Source organism: Sceloporus undulatus, chromosome 6 (genome assembly GCF_019175285.1).
Source record: "Sceloporus undulatus isolate JIND9_A2432 ecotype Alabama chromosome 6, SceUnd_v1.1, whole genome shotgun sequence".
In the NCBI taxonomy this organism is placed as follows: Eukaryota; Metazoa; Chordata; class Lepidosauria; order Squamata; family Phrynosomatidae; genus Sceloporus; species Sceloporus undulatus.
Genome location: NC_056527.1, coordinates 55,799,537 through 55,823,232, shown reverse-complemented (window position 1 = coordinate 55,823,232; position 23,696 = coordinate 55,799,537). Strand labels below are relative to the sequence as shown.

At 41.1% G+C, this 23,696-nt stretch overlaps 2 protein-coding genes across 6 annotated transcripts in view; one reads left to right on the top strand and one right to left on the bottom strand.

The window, feature by feature from the left end:
- Positions 1–8,479: 8,479 nt before the first annotated feature.
- LOC121934397 (developmental pluripotency-associated protein 2-like) lies at positions 8,480–20,449 on the bottom strand. 4 transcript variants are annotated; one of them, XR_006104614.1, is made up of 10 exons: positions 20,276–20,449; positions 16,564–16,750; positions 15,272–15,385; positions 14,494–14,595; positions 14,143–14,212; positions 13,568–13,766; positions 13,236–13,397; positions 12,717–12,972; positions 9,742–9,799; positions 8,765–8,835 (listed from the first exon to the last, which is right to left on the bottom strand). XR_006104614.1 is itself a non-coding variant. In XM_042474850.1 (9 exons), exons 2-9 carry the CDS (start codon positions 16,738–16,740, stop codon positions 8,728–8,730), a joined length of 990 nt encoding a protein of 329 aa, XP_042330784.1. In that variant the 5' UTR covers positions 16,741–16,750; positions 20,276–20,449; the 3' UTR covers positions 8,480–8,727. The 4 variants fall into 4 exon arrangements, 2 of the variants coding, with proteins under 2 accessions (XP_042330784.1, XP_042330783.1); XR_006104615.1 differs by having other exon boundaries at positions 14,494–14,592; XM_042474850.1 differs by lacking the exon at positions 12,717–12,972 and having other exon boundaries at positions 8,480–8,835.
- Positions 20,450–20,514: 65 nt separating this feature from the next.
- Positions 20,515–23,696, top strand: part of LARS2 (leucyl-tRNA synthetase 2, mitochondrial) — a 66,658-nt gene continuing 63,476 nt past the window's right edge. Inside the window, exon 1 of one of the 2 annotated variants that reach the window (XM_042474848.1) lies at positions 20,515–20,656. The gene's annotated coding sequence lies outside the window, so the exon portion shown is untranslated. The remainder of the gene's footprint in view (positions 20,657–23,696) is intronic. The other variant, XM_042474847.1, reaches the window with a different exon arrangement.

Below are 23,696 nucleotides of genomic sequence, written 5' to 3'. Positions count from 1 at the left end.
TCCAACATATGTACACACATCTTTTATCTAGCATTTTCAGTGATGTAGAATGACAAATGTTTGCAGGGGGGTTAACTCCTTTGACATGATTGAAAAGTTCCTGGTAGCTTATAATAACATGTATGCCTTTGCAAAGAGAGTGAACTTAAGAAATGATTTATGGATCCCTGGAGAATTTATAGATGACTGCTAGAACACAAATGGTAGAAAACATCAACTGCAAATCAGTAAACACATGTTGGGGCTCCTCTTTAACTTAAGAACACAAATCCTGCCACAAAAGTAGGGTGATCAAATGGAAAACCACAGCTATTATCCCCTCAAAGGTAAGTGTCTGAACATAATCAGAAACATAATATTTGTGCTATTCAGTGGGTCTCTTCCAGATGTTTTGAATCATTACTCTCACAATCTATACCCAGGGTGATGGGATTTGGTGTCGATCACATTCAGAGGGTATTGAGTCAGGGAAGATTTAGTTTTCCAGACAACTATTCTTCTTTACTATATACACTAGGTTCAGCTGAGATAATAGCCTGCATTGCTTTCTAAGTAATCCAAAATAGATTTGAGCTAATCATATTATCATCCTACAGAGATGTGAACAGCTTCTCGTAGTTCTGTCATTTTCTTTGCTACCTGATGCAGCTCCTGAGAAAAGCCAAAGTTTAATGATTTTACTGAGAAATCTTAATGACAGCTATCCTACTTTTGCTGCTGGAAGGAGCAATTAATAAGATTGCAATCTCCTGGCAATTATCAAGGGATAATTGCCCCAAACCAGTGCCATGCAGAAGCATCACCAACATAAACAGACATGCATACATGTCTTAACTTCAGCTGCCCTTGTCTAGCTTAGCAAAAGCAAAAGAATACTGAAGTGAAGACACTGTTGATCACTGTCTCCTAATTGACATACTCTCTGACCTTGGGTTCTCAGACTCTGTTCTCGACTGGTTTAGATCTTACTTGTCTGGCAGATCTTTTGCAGTAGTTGCAGGTGGTCAGACTTCTTCTCCTGTTCCCTTATCTGTTGGAGTTCCCCAGGGCTCTGTTCTGGGTCCCCTTCTGTTTTCTCTCTACACACTGTCCTTAGGAAAACTCATCAGCTCTTTTGGTTTTTCCTACCATCTCTATGCCGATGACACCCAGCTGTATCTTTCCACCCCTGACCTTTCTCCAAGGCTTGAACAGCAAGTCTCGTCTTGCCTTACAGCTGTCTCACAGTGGATGCGCCATCGGCGTTTGAAGCTCAACATGTCCAAGACGGAGCTTCTTGTCTTTCCTCCTAAGCCCAACCTTCAACACTCCTTTTCTGTCTCTGTGGACAACATTTCCATTCAACCAGTCCAGCAAGCCCGCAGTCTTGGTTTTATCTTTGACTCTTCTCTGTCGTGTATCCCTCAGATCCAGACCACTGCCAAGGCTTGTAGATTCTTTTTGTACAATATTGCCAAAATCCGACCATATCTCTCCGCCTCTACTGCCAAGATCCTGGTCCATGCCCTAGTGATCTCACGACTTGATTACTGTAATGTCCTCCTGGCTGGGCTTCCTTTTTCTCACCTCCGTCCTTTAATCTCTGTCCAGCATTCAGCTGCACGCATTATCACTTCCACCCACCGCTCTGACCACATCTCTCCTGTGTTGGCATCCCTTCACTGGCTCCCTCTCCCTTTCCGCATTCAGTATAAGCTCCTGCTGTCGACATTCAAAGCCCTCCATGGACTGGCCCCTCCTTACTTATCTGACCTTCTTTCTCCTCACCTTCCCACCAGGGCCCTCCGTTCTGGTAGTCAAGGGTTCCTGTCCCAGCCCAGGATTTCCTCTGCCCCATCCCGGATTCGCCCCTTTTCACTTGCTGCCCCTCACTCCTGGAACCTTCTTCCTCCACAAGCAAGAGCCATCACTTCTTTAACCAGCTTCAAAACGGAGTTGAAAACCATCCTATTCAGAGAAGCCTTCCCAGGCATCGCATAATTGTCGCTTACTATCTGATGTTCTGTTGTTGGCTGTTTATTGATCCATTTCCTGTATTGCTATGTACTGTATATGTATTATCCTACTTGTGAGTATGTATTTTCCCTGGATAATGATTAACCTTCCATTTTGAAGCCAAGCCCTCCCTTCAGTCCATCTGCCTTGGTCCAGGCCTCGGAGGTTGAGAGGAACTGCTGGACCTCTTACCCTTTCCCGTCACCACCCCCTTCTCCTTCTGTGTCATGTCTTTTTAGATTGTAAGCCTGAGGGCAGGGAACCGTCTAACTAAAAAGATTGTATGTACAGCGCTGTGTAAATTTACAGCGCTTCATAAATAAAGGTTAATAATAATAATAAATACGTGTCCATATCAGCATGACAGATCAGCCATTTTAAGCAATAATTAAGCTGAGACACGTGAAACACCAAGTATTCACTTCTCTCACTGCTGAAGACCCATGTGTTCATTCTTTGTGTACGTTTTAGGTCAAAAAAATAAATAAAAGCAACAACTGTCATTGTTGACAGAAGCAGACATGACTAGTTGGCTTAGAGAGCCTGTTTCTCCTGCACTGTGACTCAAGAAGCATGAATTACTTTCTCTATGTATGACTTAAATCAGTTTCTTGGAACCTTTTCCTTTTTCTGTTTTTTAAACTTTCTCAGACGTAGACCTTTGATCATTTCAGGTTCCACATACACACACTTCAGACAGCTTCACATATAAGCTCCATCATGTACCTCTTTAAGATGATACACAAATATGACATTTATGCAAATATGTGGGTGTTTTATTCCAAGGACATATGATCTCTACTGCAGAAGCATACAGCACAGATGGGGAAGCACTTAGGCCTCATTATTGTTTTTGGACTACAATTCCTACATCTCATACTATTACTATAGTGGCTGGGGCTTCTGGGAGTTAATGTCCATGGGATCTGGATACATGAAGTTTTTTTCCCATCGCCCTTGAATCATATTGATATGTTAAACAAAACGTACAGTTGTGGTACAGCTGAAAGGAGCCAAGCCAAATGATTAGTGGCACATCCCATTAAAATTTGTGGCTCAGCTCCCATGAGCAATAGCCATGGAATTTAACAGATGGAAGGCCTAATTCTGGGGCCTTCCAGATGTGTCTGACCACAACGTAGTGTAGTGGTTATAGATGATGAGAGCAGTAGTCCAAAAGATCCAGAATACTTTGAAAAATTATATAGCACAGAGGAGGCATCACAGGAACAGAGAGTAACCATGGGAGATTATTCAAAGATGACTTTTCTGTGGTTGGCTAGTTTAGCACAACAACTTTACAGGTGAAGTAGGGTCTATAAATCTTACTAAATACAACAGGGCTCTTTGCTAGCTAAGGCAGAGCAGTAACAAGTTAATCCCTCTGCCTCCAATCAAAGTGCACAGGACCCCAAGTTGGAAATCCTGCAGGTGCTGCCCCCCCATCCCTGAAAAATACAATAACAAGAATAACTCTACAATAAGAAAAAAATAAGTATTTTTAAAGTAAGTTTACATAGGTAGGTTTTTACATAAGACATAAGTATGTTTTTATTTTAGCTGTTGGTTTTATGTGTTATCTTTTTAAAATGTGTTTTATATTTTAACATGTTGTACCCCACTTCAAGCCTTGGGGAGAGGCAGAAAAGAAATAAAATAATAATAATAGTAATTAATATTATTATGTGATGATCCTCAGTTCAGTTTTTTTAATTTTCCTATTCATTAATAGTAAGAAAAGGTTAAAAAGAGAAGTAAAACCATACAATACTGGAACAAGACAACTTGCAACAGGGCAAGGCAAACGCACAGCCAAGACAGGAATCAGACTGTTGGCACCAGAATGCAGATGGCGAAGGCAGATTTAGAAAACCCAGCAGGATTCTCCATGAGCCACTCTCAGACTGCATACTCCTGTTTGTGAGCACAAAGAATCAAATCGAGATTCCTCAAGAGACCAGCTGGCATTTTGATGTGCACACTTGTTACTGCAGATTAGAAAGCCCAAGATCAGAGCTTTGTCATATTTGGAAACATTTCCCCCTTTTTCTCTCTCTCTGTCAAATACGTCTGCAACATTTTCCACTGAACTGTGTATGTCTTATCATGCTCACCCACAAGCTTGTCTCCCAAATGCCCAAGTACTCCAAAATGACCCTGAAAATTTAGTGGGACCTTTTGGAAATGGGAAACAGCTTGATTTTTTTGTTTTCTATTAACAAGTCAGATTGCGGGCTGCCTGCCTTTGGGAATGATCACTGGAAGCAAACAGCTTAACAGGAATGAAAATTTAAATCAAAGCAGCCTCCTCTACTAGTGAAATGAAAGTCAAAACATTACTGGCTCCAAATTAATTCATATTTGAGATCATTATAGCTTCAGCTGGGCCTGGAAAGTCCTATTTATCTTGGTAGGACTACTCTAAGTATTAATAAATGTAGATCCAACTCTATGAACTCATCAAATTCTGCATTTTGGAAATGGGTAAGTTAAGATTCTGTGTGTTTGTGCCTTCATGTTGCCTGTTGATTTGTGGTGACACTATGAATTCCATAGGGTTTTCTTATTTCTCTCTAAAGCAAATGTGGGTAAGCTCTGGACTGCAAAATATAATACTGCCTGATCTTTTGCTCCTCCAAAGGATGGCAGTATGGTACGAGTGCAGCCATTTGGGGAAAATGAAAAAGGTCCCAGCTAATGTTGTTTAGTAGTTTGAGTGTTGGACTACAACTCAGCAGGGTTCAATTCCTTGCTCAGTCATGGAAACCCACTGGGTGACTTGGGAAAGTCACAGCCTGAGAGGAAGGTAAAGGCCAACCCCCTCTGAACAAATCTCACCAAGAAAACCCTGTGAGAGGGTCGCCATAAGTCAGAAACGACTTGAAGGCACACACTACCAACAACAACAGTCCCAGTTACTTTTCAGACTACAAGTATGTTATGAGGTGGAGCTCTCCCTGCCCCAAAATAAAATATTTCCACAGTTGTTATTGTTGTGTGCCTTCAAGTCATTTCCAACTGATGGTGACCCTATCATGCGGTTTTCTTGGCAAGATTTGTTCAGTGGACGTTTGTCATTGCCTTTTCCCGAGGCTGGGAACCTCAAAAAAGATGACCAAACAAGAAATGACATGAATACGTATTTTTGGAAAGATACGCAAACCAACACCTACTGAGTATGGACATGTTAAGATTGCTACCTTTAGCAAGCTATAGCCTGGAATAGATTTCTATTAGACTGGTAAGATTTTGATGCGATTAACACACATCCCTCCAGTCTTAGCTTAAATTTAAAATGAAAAGAAATGGGATTCATACCTATCTTTAATCATTCTCAGTCCTAACCTCAGATTATTATTAGGAACTTTTAAAAGAAAGCCCAGACTTAATTATTAACATTTTGGTTGAAATTCTGCAATTTTAAAAGGAAGACCAGAAATAAATACTGTACAACCATTTCAGCAGTAATCCTATGTACATATATCTGGGAATAAGTAACAAACATTATGTTCAACCAGACTTACTTCTTCACATACAGGCATGAGAGCTGCATTGTTGACAAACACAATGCTAGTCTGTAGAATCAGTATGTAGAGAGATCTTGTAGCACCTTTGAGACTAAGTGAAAGAAAGAAGTTGGCAGCGTGAGCTTTCATAGATTCAGTCTACTTCCTCTCTCAACAATGTTATTCATTGTTGTTCCTGTATGTGTTCAAGTAATTTCTGATAATGGCAACCCTAAGGCAAAGCTATCATAGGGTTTACTTGGCAGAATTTGTTCAGCAGGGGATTGCCCTTGCCTTTCTCTGAGGCTGGAAGAGTGTGACTTGACCAAGGTCAGACTGTACATTTACATGGCCAAACAGGGAAATGAACTGTGATTTCCTCATATCCTAGTCCAGCACTCGAACCACAATGCTTGTATTTATTTCTGAATAAATGCTTGTATTTAATTTACTCTTAACTTTAATCATAGCTTTACTCTTCAGTTTTTCTTTGCCAGTGCAGTACATGCTGGGAGTATAGGAATCCACATGTCTGGGGAATCTCTGCTTTTGTTGTTCAAACTTTTTCAGCTTCCACCCATTGGGACTGCAAGGATGTTTTTCAGAACATGTATCATTAGGTAATAAATATTTCCAGAGTGCTGATTATCTCTTGTAGTCATGGAGTATGAATTTTGCATTGCCTTTGTGACCAGCAGCTGCAGAATGAATTATATCTAATAATAAGTTAAGAGTAAGAGACAGTGTGTGCTATTCTTTACTCTTAACTTATTGTTAGGCATAATTCATTTTGCAGATGCTGATCACAAAGAGGATACGAAACTCACATCCCATGAACACAATAGATACACAAACCCTTTGGAAATATTTACTGACGAATGCCTACATGTTTTGAAAAATATCCATGGCTAGAAACTGAAAAGGTCTGAACAACAAAATGCAGAGATTCTCCAGAAGTATGGATTCCCATGCTGGTCTCTGGTCTCAAGGATTTTGACTAAGGGAAACTCAACCAGTATAAGTTTTAATCGGGAACAAGGTTATTTTTTAAAACAGATGAAAAAGAAATAGAAAATGTAAAACATTACTGGTACCTTTCAGTCTTTATAACCTTATATTAATAGTGTATTATTGGGAGCAACTACCTGACTTCTCTATCGATAATTAAGGACTGTATACACACGAAGATGTATAGATGCTTTAGAGCCAGCTGCATCTAGCTGTAAGTATTGTCAACAGCATCTAGTATTCCAGACCACAGCTACAGGACTTGCTGGCAACTAGAAGGTACTGTACTGTTGGTCCCTTTTACACAACACAGTTATAGAATGATGATACCACTTTAACTGCCATGGCAACAGCCTATGGAATCCTAGATTTGTAGTTTGGTAAGACACTCATTCTCCAGCTAAGAATTCTAAATATTCCTCCCTAAACTGTAAATCCCAGGATTCTATAGGGTGGATGGAGGGTAATTAGAGTGTAATCATAGTTCTGTGATTGTGTAGCATGCTGCGGCTGTTCCTTAAGAAGCCAGATCTGGGTATGGTAATACATGTCGTGATTCCATCCTGTTTGGATTGCTGTAAAACACTCTATGATGGGCTGCTTTTGGAAACTGTTTGGAAACTTCAGTGGGTTCAAAATACTCCAGCCAGAATGCTGACTGGGACCAGTTATAAGGATCCCTTGTTAAAAAGTTTGCTTTTTCCAGACAGAATTCGGAGTGCTAGTCATGGCCTATAAAGCCCTATTCAATTTAGGTTCAGACTGTCTATATGAAACTGCCAGTCTTAAGAACCACAGGGGAGGGCTTTTTCTTGGTCCTGTCATCATCACAGGGTTGTTTGGTAAGGACACAAAAGAGTCTTCCCAGTGGGAGCTCCCACTTTCTGGAATTCCCTTCCATGGGAGGCTAGGCTGGCCCCTTTCGCCACTATGTAAAACCTTTTTGTTCAAGGATTTTTAATTTGTAATTAATTGCAGGAAGGCTGCTTATGGGATGTGTGTGCTTCATTTTTAACTTATGTATATTTTAAAGTGAGTTTGTATCTATGTTTAAATGTGATTATTTTAATTTGGGCTTTAACATTTTATTTTTGCAGATTTTTTTTCATGAGCCATCCTGGACCCCAGCTTTAGTAATGACTTTCACCATTATGAACATACATTTTGTCCATTCTGGTTTGATCCACAGTGCATCACACCTCAGGGACAAGGTGTGATGGCACTGTGCCATCACTTTCTACAACATTGCAACATCGTTGTACAAAATAACATGCAATGCCAAGCAGATAATAGAGAAGATTTCTTTGGAACCAGTAGGAATAGAAGCATAGAATAAACCCTGAGCTCTCCATCTTGCTACCATTTTAACAAAGACTTCTGAGTCACAATTATCAATAGTAGCAACAAAATATCATTTCCCCCCTTAAAACATATTACTGAAATGAAGAAATGTGGGATAATTAGGAGGTATTTGTGAGGACAAACAGTGAGCTTTATTCAGATTTGGTACTCAGAACAAATCCTTTGGCTCAGAATTCCTAATTCCAAGTGTATGCCTTTTGCAACAAGCTGTGGTTGGTAGATTTGGTTTTCTAGTTTTTTGCTTTTTCAAAACCACTCTAAAATAGATCAAGGAAGCCTAAAGTGTGCTCTTCCCTCAGTCACAGTAATTATCGCATGAAACCCTGACGGGCAAGCAGAATCTCAGAGTTCCTTGTAGGAAAGAGAAAGTTGCAATCTAAAAGGTGCATGTACTTTCTATAGTAGAGAATTTAAAAGGACAAGAATCGATCTTCTGCTATGAGAACAGGGAAAACATACCCAAATCATATGGAGCACGAAACAGAGTAGGTAAACCAAGATGACGTGGAAACCCAGATGTCAACTGCTATTTGGTCTCATTGTGGATTTTAATTAGCCAAATATTTATTTTTTTAAATTCTAAATAAATTAAATGAACAGCTGTTAATATCTCATTTCAGACTGTGATGGCAGAAAAGTTCCACAATTTATTTTCAAGGACCTTTTTATTACAACTGACAATTAAAAGGCGAAAAAGAACATCCTGAAAGAGTGTGTGCAAATATTAGGCTAAAAGAAAGTGTTTCTGTTAGATTGTCCTTCGTAGTGCGTACAAATATTAGGCTACAAGAAAGTGTTTCTGTTAGATTGTCCTTCGCTGGCATTTCATCAGTTCTTGCCCATCTTCTACATACACTTATCTCTCAAAAGGAGCTGGGGAATGGACAACCAGGGGCTGAAGGGGACGCAGAGCTAGGTCCATACCAAGTTCACCACGGGCCATCTGGGAAAGGAGCCCATCCACCTGCATGAAAAAGAATGGTTGGAGCAGATCCAAGCCACAATCCTATGTCCAATATAAAACCTTATACTCCTCTTACATACAGCTGCTGAGGCCCCTTCAGCCTACACAGTTAAAACACATTTAAACCCCTCTATTGCCATGGTTGCAGCCTATGGAATCCTGGAAGTTATAGTTTGATGAGGTACTAGAGCTCTGGCTGAGAATTCTAAATTTCCCCCCTTGAACTGCAAGTCCCATAATTCTAGGGTGCTACTATGGCAATTACAGGGGAATCATAGCACTACTCTTCTCTATATACCTGTCATATATAGCTGTTTGGACTATGCTGGCTTTAGGATTCTGGGAACTACAGTCCAAAAAAGTGACTTTCCAAACTCTGTCCTCAGTGAATAAGTCATCCTTATTTATTGTTATTGTACAGAAATGTCATCCTACTCTGCTTCCAAATCAAACACTCGATTGTCATTTATACGAGGCAGCCTAGTGTTACCTGAACTAACCATTTCTTTTTTTCTGAGGCAGTTCTTACCTTCGGAGAAAGACTCAGGGATGTGAGTAACAGGATATACCCATAAAAGAAGAACTCTGCTGGATCTGACCCAAGGGCCATTTGCTCCTGCTTTCCCAGAATCCCAGAAGACATGGATGTAATAATGCTGTTCCCCAGAATTGGTATTAAGAACGTTCCCATACTGAGTACTGGAGGTAGCCATCATGATTAAGCACCAATGATAATCTTTAACTTCCACACATTTGTGTAATTCCCTTTTAAAGCTATATATACTTGTGGCTGTCCTCATCATGTGTGGTACTAATCCCCTCAAACAAGCAGCAATGGCCTTTCTCATGTGAAGAGCAGCACTGCTACTGGAGATATGGCTCCTTTTCCCACCCCTTGACACTCACCCGCTGAGCATAAGCCTGGTCCTCTTGGGCCTGGTAGAGTTTCCTAATTTCTCTGGTCCTACAGAGCCAGAAAACAAAAGAGCTTAAATAGCACCAGATAAATGGCACAACATAATATATATATAAGCTATCCTATGCAAGACTCTTCTTACTTAAAGTAACTCTCAGAACAACTGGGAAGAATCTGTTAGAGCATCAGTCAACCAGACTTGTATCGACTTCCCAAAGAGCTTTTACTATAGCTGCTCTGAAATTGCGGAATAGTCTTCTGTAAGAGATCCATCTTATTACCTCCTTGGAGGCATTTAAGAAGGCACTTAAGACAGATCTCTTCTGGCAACCTTACCCACCTGATCTTGTCTAAGAGACATCGCTCTACTCCTTGATCATTGTATAATTTTATTGCCATTGTCACTTGACGATGTGTTCTTTTTAAATGGAATTATCACTGTCATTGTATTTTATTGATGTGTTTGTATGTATTTTTTAGATTGGAATCCCGCCTCGATCCATCTGGGAGAGGCAGGAAAATATAAATTATTATATTATTATTATATTAAAAGCAACCACTTTCTAACATGAAGGGACAACAGACTGGCCAGAGCCTAGTAAGGTTATTTTGGACTATAACTACCAAAATTTGTATTTTTAACTGTTTTTACATTGTATTATGGCTTCGGTCATAATTTTAATTACTGTAAACCGCTTTGATCTCCAGGAAAAGTGGTATATAAATAAATGGTTTATTATTATTTAAAATTCCCATGACCATGACCATGCTGGATTTGAGGGGGTGGGACTGGATTTGTAGTAGAAGAAAATACTGTCCTAATTCAGGTTTTGTCTTTTTGACACAAGGGTAAACAGGCCTGATAGAAGGAACAAGATCTTTACCACAAGTGCAGTGTTTTCTGGTACTTGTTTCTTTGCAACATAGGCGCATTACACACGTGCAGAAAGGACATGCTCCGTGCATACTAGGGTTAGAAAGGGGTGTATTAGGGTTAGAAAGGGGCGTCTATTCTAGACGCCCCTCAACCCTAGTACGCGCAGAGCACGTCCACACGGGGTGCCGCCATTTTGATGTTGCGGACGCATAGCGTCCGGACGCCACGAGTGCCCAACTAGCACCTCGCGGCATCACTTCCAAGGAGCAGAAAGAAGCGCCATTTTCGAGCTTCTTTTTTGCTGCGTCCGGGAACCATGTGGTTTGGCTGCTGCAGTTCCCAGACGCAGCAACTGGCAGTGCCAGCAGACCGCCACTTTCAGGCGGTCTGTAACGCGCCACAGATACAAATCATCACAATTACCACTACTTCACAATGCATACTGGTACTAACATTTTCCCAGAGGTCTCACAAAAGATGTGTACACATGTGCACAAAATATTAAATTGGAGGCACATTTATTCCTATTTGGTTATAAATGAACTTTGGATGGCAACTCCCACCATTCACAATAGTTGGCCATATTGGCTGGGGCTCATGAGAGTTGTAACCCAATATCAGGAATTGGCCTCAAATTGCTCACCCCTGATATGGAGGGAAGCCTAGAGCAGCAACTTGCACAGAGACCCGGTAAAAGTTCTTCTCTAAAGCAGACAGGGGAAAGGTCTAGGAGCAGGGAAAAAAACAGAAAAATGACACTGGTTCTCCCTCTCCATCAGCTTTTCCAATGGGAAAAAAATGGACATCTAGAAGAACACATTAAAAAGAAAACCCTACAAAACACTCCCTCATTTGAAACAAGCAAAATGTTTTTAAGACCAGCTTTTACTCATTCAAAGTGTCTATGAATTCTTTCAAGTCAGATAATCTACAGTAGTAGAGAGTGATGATTCCTGTAGAATGTACAGCACTCAGAACCTAAATGCGTTTCTGCATTCAAGTATTATATAGACCATACCTGGCACCTCCCTTTCTCATATTGGATATATTTCCATTTTTGCTTGTACAAACTAAAGCATGTATACTTTTGAGGCTACCATTCTTTTTGCACTTGGGAGAACAAATGTAAATCTTTACTTATGTTGCCCTCACATCGAATAACAAAATATCTCAAAACTCTTCTTGTTGGTTGAGGCTAAATGGGGTTTTGTGCATTTTTGAAAGGATTATTCCATTGCAAGACTGGTTTTTGCACAAGATGCACTCACAGTTTTAATGCAAACTTTGATTATGGGGGATGTTGCTGCATGAACTTTGTAAAAACAGAAGGACTGGATAGTTTTTTGGCCAATAACCCTGGACTTTTGCATTTGCTGCTTGGAGGTGTTTTGCTTCACAAAGAAATGAAAACAAAGAGTGTATAATGTTGCACAGTGATTTCTTACACAAATTTTAAGATGTTGACTGCTCATCATCTCTCACTCACACCGGAGTTGAAAAATCTCATGGTAGTTTTAACTGTTTCGTTATTGTAAGCTGCCTTGGCAGGAGAAAAGTACGATATAAATGTAATAAACAAAACAAAAAAAACCCAGCTTGTCCTGTTGTATCAAGATACACTTTCTTTTTAAAGACAAGAAATCTACCCTACCATACAGATTTGGTTTAATTTCTGAGCAATCATATCCAGAATCACTCTGTAAATTTCATAAATATGCCATCATCTATAATTTTATTCACTCACAAAATTATAAATAATGCCGTTTGTGTTTTTTGAGCAGTTGGCTGTAAGAAAATATATTTTGCGTATATATCAGCTAATCTCAACATTCAACTGCACTTTCTAAAACTAAAAACATGAATAAAAAGACGTATCCTTCACTCCAGCTCCATAATGATGGGAAATGATACACTTCTACCATGAAAACAAGAAACACTGCCCCATTAGGGACATCTGAATGTTTCCACTGAACGACACGAGAAGTGGCACAAGTTGACTACAACTTTCACCATCCCTGACCATTGAACCAGCTGGTTAGTTCTGATGGGCTTTTGAGTCCCAAACATCTGAGAAATCAGGCTGCTTACCCTTGCAATAAGGTGTGGTCAGAATGTGAATCTTGTCTGCAGTCCACCACTGAGAGACCACCAGGAGTTTGTTTTAATTTTGAAATTGCTGCCTGAAACCCTCATCCATTCCACCACCCCTAATGGTACCATTCCACTTGACCAGACGTTTCTGTCTCCATGATCATTCTTTTCATAGACATATAATCTGAAAAGGAGGACTGGGCAAGTTCCATATGTCTCAGAACCAATTTTCAACTCCTGGGACGACACCGGGCTACATCAACCCAAAAAAACACAAAACAAAGAAAGAAATCTGAAACTGGCCAGAAATAATCTTTTGATTTTGTAAGTCTTCTTTGGGATTTTAATGGAGGACAAAACAAGGTGAAGGGAGAGCCATTAAGGCAAATATCAAAAAATGCTGTCACTTTTTTTTGTCAGCAGATAGGTTAAAGTTTTAGGGAGGCACATGAGCCCATGGCGCAGAATTCCCATCCCTGCTCTAAAGATGGGCAGCTTCATGGAAACTTTACTCACCTTCTCCTATCTTTGGAGATGCTGGTTTCAAGGAGTGAAGGCCGAGATCTGCTATCCAGAGGAGCGGTCACGTTCGTTAAGTCAATCTTGGGTAAGGAAACCCGACTACCTTTTCTGGGTATTTGCTGGCACAAGAGACATCTCTTTGGCTTTTCTTGATTCCTGTGACAGTGAACCAAGGCATTAAAGCTTGAATGCTGGAGAACTTCAAGCTCTCCTGGAGGAGTTAATTTTTTGCAGTAAGAGTCCCAGAATCCCACAAGTGGCCATGTTGGCAGGGGATGTGTGGGGGTTTGCTATGCTCTGGAGAAGAGGCAAGGATGTTGCATTACCTCAGCACGCAGTCCTGACAGACATAGTTATCTGACAAGCCATCAGGAACAGAGATGTTTAGTGGAGGTAGGTGAAAGGGGACAATGTTCTCTCCATCTTGGACACAGACCATGCCACCACGGAGCAACAAAGGAGACCAACTGGATGCTGGGCGGTAGAGTATCATTCCATGGACTACGCACCACCCACGGACGAGGTCTGAAAGGAAAGTAGATTGGCACAGTAACAAACCACAGACTTGGGCCCTTTCACACTTCTCAGTTATAGCACTAGGATTCTATGGCTGCATCCTATGAGATCCTTAGACTCACAGTTTAAGGAGGGATGTTTATAATTCATAACCAGAGAGTTTTAGTGCCTCATCAAACCACAATCCCTAGGATTCTATGGATGCATGAAATCACGGCACTATAAATATGTAGTGCGGAAGGGCCTTTGGGTTTCTTTCATCCCCCCTTATGCAATTCTGACCTGTTAGTACCTCTTCTTCTGAGTCTGACATTCCTTCCTTCAACACATTTTTACTTTCAAGCCTAAATTCCCTAGCTCACTATCCCAGAAACCATCTAGTCACCTGTTTTCTCTTCAGAGGGCTCAGTTTTTATTTCGTTGACCAGATCCACATGAGTGACTGCAGGTGGAGCCTAGAATGGGGTAGAGATGGTGGCGTTTGTTAGAGAGGCAGTATCTTAGAGACACAGCTTGGCTCCATATCCACTGTTTGCTTTTCCTTATTTCTCTCAAAGCACTTCCTGTCTCACATTCAATTGGCTCAATGCTCTCCACAATTAGTGACAGAAAGGTGGAGAAGCAGTCTTCCTTGAGCATGGAAAATTACTCTTTGATCTACGTCTCCCCAAATTCCCCAGCCAAAAATAATACTGATCAGTTTTGACCCTTACCCCCACCTGTACTCCCCCTTTACCTTTTTGGTGCCTTTTTTACTTTCATGAGGAGCCACAGCTGAATTCGGTCCAGACTTGGTACAGAAGCGATAGGTGGTAGCAGTAGGAATACAAGAGCCCTGCTGGATCAGGGATTAAAAAGTCAGTTTAGTCTAGCAGTGGCCAAACAGATGTTTTCAGGAAGCTCACAAGTAGGGCCAGAAAGCAATAGCACACCTCCATGTTCTTCACTCCTGCTATCTGCTATTCAAAGATATACTGCCTCTGAATATGGTAGTTCCGTTTGTCTATCATAGATAAGTGCGGGTGATAGAGTTGTTCTCTAACACAAATGTTACAAATCCACACAGGAAGCTGCTTCATATTGTAGCTGTTACTGGCAACGTCTTTTAAGCAGATGTGGGGAATGGGTTGCCCTCCAGGAGTTTCTGGATTATAGTTCCCATCAGTTCTCATCAAAATAGCCAATAGTAAGGTATCATGGGAGCTGCACTTCAAAAATATTAACAATGCCACACATTACTACCCTTGTGTTAAAGGGACAAACAGAAATCTAGCTCCATGTAGGGATGGTGAAAGTATAAACAAAATATAAGCTTCATCATCCATTCTCATCCTTGCCAAGAAATATTTTTACACCATTCCTTCAGAATTTCCAACCCAGTAGATTTTTTCCCCATTTAACCAATGGCTATTCAAACAGAGCTTAGAAAAGTTCTCAGAATCCTCCTGCTAGTATGGCTTCACATAGAAGTATCTGCTTCTGAAGGTTTCATCATGAGACCTGCAGCTACTGACCTGGGTTTTTTGGCCTTGCTCTTCATTCTTCTTTGTATTTTCTTCTTCGCCATTTCCTGTTTCCAGCAGAGGTTCTTTGTGAAAGGCTTTCAACCTTTCTACAAGTTCAGCATTCTGCGGGGGGGGGGGGGGGGACACAAATATAAGCAGATTAAAGATTTTAACAATTGGAGGCAGTCCAAGGTTTGAAGTGGATAACTTGGCAGCTTTACTGACAGCAGCAGAAGCCACAACACTCCAACTAGTACCATGTGGTTAAAAGCTGCCATGTTAAATTTCCTTCAGTTCCTTCAAGTAATGCTATACTGGAGGTATTGTGGAAAATTAAAATGGTAGATTCAACAACTTGGAGAACTGTGGTATGGGGGAAATGAAGATGGCCCCATGGCAGTTGTCAGCGGTAGGTCTTATGCATGCATCATTTCAACTGCTCTTTCTAAATTCATTTTGCTATTGTTATGCAACAAAACAAACAAGAGACTAACAGATTTATTATAGCATGTCTTTTTGTGGATTACAATCCACTTTGTCCAATACAGGAAGTTTTTTTAATGGCCACTTCTCATAATGTAACTGTCACTGTTCATACTTTCTGCATCTAGTTTTGTTCTGATCCTGTATCTGGCAATATGCATCTGAGACTCTAAGATTATATTTCATGCATCTGATGAAGTGGATTTAACCTGTAATAGCACATGCTAAGAACAGATATGTTAGTCTTAAAGAGATCACAGGACTCAACATTTTGTACGTATAACTCTCTCTGATCACAATTTGTGAGTATGCCCAGAATATTCTATTTTGTTGTGGCTGTGTGCCTTCAAGCTGTTTCAGACATATGGTAGTCCTAAAATGAACCTATCAAGAGTTTTCTTGACAAGATTTGTTCAGAGCTGGTTTACCACCATTGCCGCCCTTTGAGGCTGAAAGATCGTGACTTGCTGAAAGTTACACTATGGATTTTCATGGCCAAGCAGGGATTCAAACCCTGGTCTCCCAATGTTCTAGTTCAACAATGTAAATCACTATATCATATTGGATCTATTCTACTTTAAGGAAGATGAATGTTATAGGCAGGATGTCTTGATTGTCATCTGAATGCAGAAGAGGACAGGAAGACTTCATCCATTATTTTTCCGTGAGATGATGTAAATTTCCAAGGCTGGTCCTCCCATTAAACACAAAGAATAGGAACTGGGACCCATGCAAGTCCATATTTCCATGTAATAACTAGGAATGAGTGGGGCAAAGAAAGGACATACAAGTTCAAGAGTGGAACAATCTCTTCTCACCTTTCCTGTGGCACGAATTCCCAACTTCTTACACTGTTGTTGCAACTGGGCCCTTTTTAAGACATGGTAGTCCACTGAAGTTGTCTTTTGTGGTAGCTGACATGAAGATCCATTGGCTGGTGTACATTGAGGAGGGGTGGAAACAGATTTGGCTACTTTGCGGCCTTGTCGTGGCATTCTGAGAACTCTACAATGAACAAAAAGAAGATGGCAGAAATCAGAGGGGGCAAAATCAGTCCCCATATTTCTTCATCACTGACGCCCAAGATCAGCAGAAGTTTAGCAATAGCCTTCCTTTGTAATAAGAATGGGGGAATGCTTTCAACTTGAGGATCAAATTCAACTTCAAATAAGTTGTCGAAGACTGTAGCCCAGGAAGACAAGATTTGGCCCCAGGACCATAAGTTCCTGAGTCCTAACTTACAGGAAAGATGACATGGGTGGCTGTGGCATATTTCACTTCTTTACCCATGGAACAGCAGATAACACTGGTTACCACACATTTTATCTTCCCATTTCATTTGTAATTTAGGGACCACCTACATTACGGAGCAATTTGGATAAGAACAGAAGATTAAGATACAGGTGGTGTTTAACATGTACCAGAGCCCATAATTTGCACAGCAAAGCAAATGGCCACTACTTGTACGCTGAATTTCTATGTTCTTTACAAAAAAAACCCCTATTGCTAACACTGATCCTGTATCCTAGATTATGTTTCAATGATTTGAAAATGATTTGAGTGTTGGACTAGAACTCTGGAGACCAGGGATTGAAACCCCTCTCAGCCATACAAACCAATGAGAACGGTATGATGCCTCTTCCGCCTGCTGGAAGAGATCCATCTTAAGTGCCTTCTTAAAGGCATCTGCATTGGTAAAAAGACGGATCTCTTCTGGTAGGCTTTTCCATAAAATGGGGACTGCAGCTGTAAATGCTCTGTGGGAAGTAGAAATTAATCTCGTATTATATTCCAATAAATTCTTCCCAGATGTTCTAAATGTGCGGGGCAGATTATGTAGGGAGAAGCGTTCCCGCAAGTAATTTGGGCCCGAGCCATGCAGGGCTTTAAAGGTGATAACCAACACCTTGTACTTTGCCTGGAAGCTAACTGGCAGCCAGTGAAGAGATTTTAACACTGGTGTTATATGATCAAACCTAGATGCATTTTGAACCAATTGAAGTTTCCAAATTTGATACAGGGATAGCCCCAAGTAGCGCGCATTGCAGAAATCTAAACGAGAGATTACTAGTGCATGTACCACTGCTTCAAGGTCCTTTCAGTCCAAGTAAGGATGCAGTTGGCGTATCAACCGAAGTTGGTACCAAGCACTCCTGGCCATCGCATCCACTTGAGATGACAACTGTAGAGATGGATCCAAGAGTACTCCCAAACTGTGAACTTCATCCTTTAGGGGAAGTGTGACCCCATCCAGGTCAGGCTGACAAATTTCTGTCCCCGGGCCTGGGGTACCTATCACTCACCTTACTATTGTTGTTGTGTGTCTTCAAGTCGTTTCCAACTTATGGCAACCCTAAGGTGACCCTGTCATGAGGTTTTCATGGCAAGAGTTGTTCAGAGGAGGTTTGCCATTGCTTTCCCCAGTGGCTGAGAGCAAGTGACTTGCCCAAGGTCATCCAATGGGTTTCATGTCTAATGAGGGGGAGCAGCCTTTGCAGGTAACAACTAAGGCTGCATCTGTGCTGCAGGAATAATCTATCTTGATACCACTTTAACTGCCATGACTCAATGTTATAGAATCCTGGGATTTGTAGTTTGCAACGGCACCAGAACTCCCTGACAGAGAAGGCTAAACATCTCACAAAACTACAAATCTCAAACTTCCATAGCATTGAGCCATAGTTGTTCAAGTGATGATGTCAAACTGGATTATTTCTGCAGTGTGGTTGCAGCCTAAGATCTACAAGAAAATTTGTAGTGAGAAAAATTCCTGTACACTGTTTTAGCCACTTCAGCAACAAAGATACAGGAGCTGACAGACATGGAGAGACAAATCTAATAAAACTGTAGCAAAAATGTTAAATTCACATATGAGATAAATAGGCTTAAACCAAACAAACAATAAAACAGGAGCAAAAATGTACACATTGAATAAGGTATGTGTCACCCTCCAGATGTTGTTGGACTATAGTTCCCATCAACTCTAGCCAGAATATTCAATAGCGAAGGATGATAGGAGTTGTTGTTAAGGAATATCTGGAAGGCCAGAAATTTCCAAACATATAAGCTGTGTTTCACTAAAACTATACTTTATTATAAAACGCTTGCGTATACAAAGATACAGAGCCAGTGTGGTTTGAGCATTGGAGTGTGACTCTGAAGATCAGGGTTCGAATCCTGGCTCAGCCATGTAAAGCCACTGGGTGACCTCCGGCAAGTCACACACTCTCAGCCTCAGAGGATGGCCATGGCAAACTCCGCCTCAAAGAAACTTGCCAAGAAAACCCAATGCAACGACTTGAAGGCACACAACAACAATACAAAGAAACAGAATAAAGCAAAGAGTCACTTTTTTTGGCAGGAAGTGCAGTCTGCTGTTTACCCTACGATTTCTTTATTACAAGCATTGCTTTACCTGGTGGTGCATTCACACTGTAGAAATAATGCAGTTTGACACCATTTTAAGTGCTGCTGCAGTGCCATCCTATGGAATACTGAGATTTGTAGCCTTACAAGGTCTTTCGCCTTCTCTGCCCAAGAGTGCTGGCGCCTCACCAAACTACAAATCCCAGGATACTGTCGGCTGGAGCCATGGCAGCTAAAAGTGGTGTCAAAGTGCACTATTTCAACAGTGTATATATGTGTACACTTAGCTGCAAACGAACTGAACTCTTTTGCAACAACAATGAGAAATCCCAGGCTTAAAAAATGCACAGCCCTTCTGTTTCAAGACTACAGGAGAGCTGCCAAGGACATCCCTGATTTAAGGGTTTATTCCAAAATGCTGCAGCTCCATAGTAGGACACAAGGAAGCAGGAACCAATCAGAGAGTTTCCCTCATTTTAAACCATTTCCCCCCACATCCATAGCATTTTTAGCCAAGAAGACACAAGAAATGTAATGGAACTAATACCAGCAACATCCCTTTGTAACAAACTACAAATCCCAGAATTCCATAGCAGTTCAAAGGTCCAAATTAACAGACACTGCAGAAACAATCCAGTTTGAGACTGCTTCAACTGCCCTGGCTCAGTGCTAGAGAATTAATTTGGGAACTGTAGTTCTGTGAGACATTGAGCACCTTCCCTGTCAGAGAAGTACCACAGCAAACTACAATTCCCAGGATTCCATAGCACTGAGCCAAGACAGTTATAAAGTGGCCTCAAAGTGGGCTGCATCCACACTGGAGAGATAACCTGGTTTGGCACTGCTTTAACTCTCTTCTGGCTCAAGGCTATGGAATTCTGGGAGTTGGAATTTGTTGTGGAGCCCTGGCTTTAACTCTCTTCTGTCTGAAGGCTATGGAATTCTGGGAGCTGGAGTTTGTTGTCTGAAGGCTATGGAATTCTGGGAGCTGGAGTTTGTTGTGGGCCCAAACAACAAACTCCAACTCCCAGAATTTCATAGCCTTCAGACAGAAGAGAGTTAAAGCGGTGCCAAACCGTGTTATCTCTCCAGTGTAGATGCAGCCAACATGTGATATAAAGGAGGAGGACAATAAAAAGTGTGCAAAGGAACAGCTAAACCGACCTGTTGGTTGGAAGGGACCCACAGCAGCTGCAAGAAGACTTTCGTTTTCAAAGTACGCGCTCAGGCTCACTCTGTGCGTTCCAGACCGTTCTGCGCAGGCGCACCAGGAACGCTAGCGAAGAGGCGTCATTCATAGGCAAAAGAACCTCACTCTGCCGCTGTCGAGTCAAGAGGCTTCTGCATAATAATGACGTCCCTTCGCCAGCGTTCCTGGCGCGCCTGCGCAGAAGGGCCTCTCGATCTGGGAGCAACTAATATGGCGGCGCCCATCTGAGGCACAGAAAAGGGAGGTGGGTGGGACTGAGAAGCCAGGTCTCAGGCTGCTTCTTCCTTCTCCTCGGTTTCCCTGACTCTGAGGCAGCTGTGTGAGGGCTGGCAAAGGTGAGCAGGAAGAGCAGAAGGGGGTAGTGGCTTTGGGTTCTTCATCTTAGTAAAGACCCATTTAAAACAATAATAATTAGGTGAGGAATGATGGGGTACTTTGTCCTGCTTTTCTCCCTGCATAGAGACTCGCTGCTGAATAAAAGCTAAACACACTCATATATATATATATATATATATATAAATTCAGGCTTCCTAGTTATGCTCAAAATGTCAAGACAAGTGGAGGCTGCTATTATTATTATTATTATTATTATTATTATTATTATTATTATTTTCTTATGCCCTGTTTTTTCCCCAAGGTAGGGTCTCAAAGGGATTCGCTACCAAATAAAAGCTAAACACACTTATATAAAAATCTAAATTCGTTCTTTTTAGTTCTGTTCAAAATGCAGGACATTACACGATAGAGCCCAAAAGCACTCACAGAAATGTCCATTGATGCTTCTTAGTCATGCTCAAAATGGAGGACATTCAAGACAAGTGGAGGCCACTATTAAAACTGGATTATTTTTGCGGTGCGGATGCAGCCGTAGACATGGATATGTTAGTCTGGAAAATTAGTATGCAAAGGGATCTTGCAGAGCGTTTTGAGACTAAAAGAAAGAAGTTGGTCGCATGAGCTTTGCAGACAAGCCTACATCGGAGCAAATGCATCGGAGGAAGTAAGCTCAAGTCTACGAAAGCTCATGCTACCAACTTCTTTCTTTCAATTAGTCTCAAACGTGCTATAAGATCCCTTGGTTGTTGTGTACAGTACCGTCAAGTTGATTCCTACTTATGGCAATTCTAATTTATTTAATAGTATTATTTTATTCCTTTATATCCTGCCTTTCTCCCAATAATAGGACTCAAGGTGGCTCACAACAAAAACCATTCAGGTTAAAAATATTTTGTTGGTGGTGGTGTTAACCGCCTTGGGCCGATTTAGACCCAAAGCGACCCTGTGGATGAGGCATCTCCAAGGGCCATACAGACAGGCCAAAATAAAGCTGCTTTGGATCACTTTGGAGGTATGCAGTTTAAATGACACATGCATCTTAAGAGGCAAGAAGCTGCACCAAAGCTTCATTCCAGTCCTTAGGACTGGAGCGTGGCTTTGGCACGGCTTCCGGACTCTTAGGACACATGCATCATTTAAACATCATACCTCCAAAATGACCCGAAGCAGCTTTATTGTGGCCTGTCTGTACAGGCTCCAAGACTCCCTTTCCTCCATTGCTCTGCTTAGTTCTTGCAGATTCATACCTGTTGCTTCCTGAATAGAGTCCATCCATCTAGCATGCAGCCTTCCTCTCTTTCTACATCCTTCCATCTTTCATAGCATTATTGTTTTTTCCAGTGAGTTGTGCCGTCTCATGATGTGTCCAAAGTATAACAGCCTCAGTTTTGTCATCTTGAAGTTATATAAAAGTATAAAACATACAATTAAACAATCATATATTCAAACAATTACAAATACTAAAATGCATTAAAACAAATATAAACAATATAAACAGATTCTTTAAAAACTTCAAAAACAGTACCACATAGCACAAAGAGCCCAACCACAACACTTTGTAAAGGCCTGGTGGCACAAAAATGTTTTAACTTTCCTCCGGAAGGATTGCAAGGACAGGGCCAACTTGGCCTCTCTAAGGAGGGAGTTCCAGAGACTGAGAGCAACCACCAAGAAGGCCCTCTCTCTTGTTCCCATCAAATGAGCCTGAGAAGTGGTGAGACAGAAAACAGGGCCTCTCCAGATGATCTTAAAACATACAGGGAGAAGTGATCCTTCAAATAGCCTGGGCCCACATTTAAAGTAAACCTATCCCAGGGTTTTATTGGTTCAGAGGCAGTTTGCCTTTCCCTTACTCTGAGGCTGAGAAGGTGTGACTTGCCTAAGGTCACCCAGTGGGTTTTCGTGGCTGAGTAGAGATTTGAACCTTGATCTCCAAAGTTGTCCAACTATTACTCCACGCTGGCTTTGCCACTTATTTGTCTTATTTTAATTCTGCTCAAAAGTTGTTGCACGCATAGTCCAAATCTTGTAAAAAATAAATAGGACCAAAGTAAGTTTGTAATAATGTAAAATAATTTACAACAAGGTAATAGTGATACACTGCAGAAATAATCCAGTTTGAGATCTCTAACTGTTCTGGCTCAGTGCTAAGGAATCCTGGGAATTATCATTTATTGTAGCACCAGAGGTCTCTGACAGAGAAGACTAAATGTCTCACAAAACTACAGTTCCTAGAATTCCCTAGCATTGAGCCAGGGCAGTTAAAGTAGTCTTAAACTGGATTATTTCTGCAGTGTGTTTTGGACCCTACTATAAAATGTAGTTTCACACAAGTTACCAAGAAGTGTGTATGATAACAATGCTTCTCACATCCACATTGTTGTGAAATGCACCATTCTGAGATGTAAAGATGACTAATAACATGGATGGTTTTCAGAGGCTGTTGATGGCTACTAAATATGATGGTTGTATATGATCTCTAAGATCAGAAATATGCCTGTCGATACCATTTGGGTAGGCACATGAGTGAGAGGGTACTACTAGGTTCATTAGGTTGGCAACTGTGGGAATAGATGCTGAGCTAGCAGGAACTGGAAAAATTCCTTTTTTGTCCAACCTTCCTAGAATTTATGGGACACAGTGGCTGAGAATTTGTGGAGTCCTAGTCCAAAAACAAAATTTCCAAGATCAAGACTGTGTGTAGGCTTTTGGTCTTAGCCAACAGGGAAAATTTGAAGATTCCTGTGCATTCTGGAAACCCCCGTGAATGTATTCATTACAGTATTTTGGAAAGATGTTGCACAAGTTGTACATGTTCTAGTATCTTTAATGTAAACAGTACTTAAGATAGCACTGTCCCAACAGAATCTTGTTATGAATGTACTTATCCTTTTACATTTATTTATTTAAAAAAATTATCAACCTTCTTTCCAGAGTGAGTACTGCAAATGCTCTGATGTACACAGTAAAGGAGGGAAATAAGATTGGTGACTATATGATACACAACCTGTGTGGTTTGAGCATTAGACTGCTACTTTG

What these genes read in the sequence shown, in the direction of transcription:
- LOC121934397 (XM_042474849.1), bottom strand. Translation starts at nt 16,740, where the DNA reads ATGCCACGACAAGGCCGCAAAGTAGCCAAATCTGTTTCCACCCCTCCT. An exon ending in AGCAAGGCCAAAAAACCCAG is followed by an intron (nt 14,596 to 15,271) that starts GTCAGTAGCTGC and finishes TCCCTGATCCAG; the next exon opens with CAGGGCTCTTGTATTCCTAC. An exon ending in ATCTCCAAAGATAGGAGAAG is followed by an intron (nt 12,973 to 13,235) that starts GTGAGTAAAGTT and finishes GGGTTGATGTAG; the next exon opens with CCCGGTGTCGTCCCAGGAGT.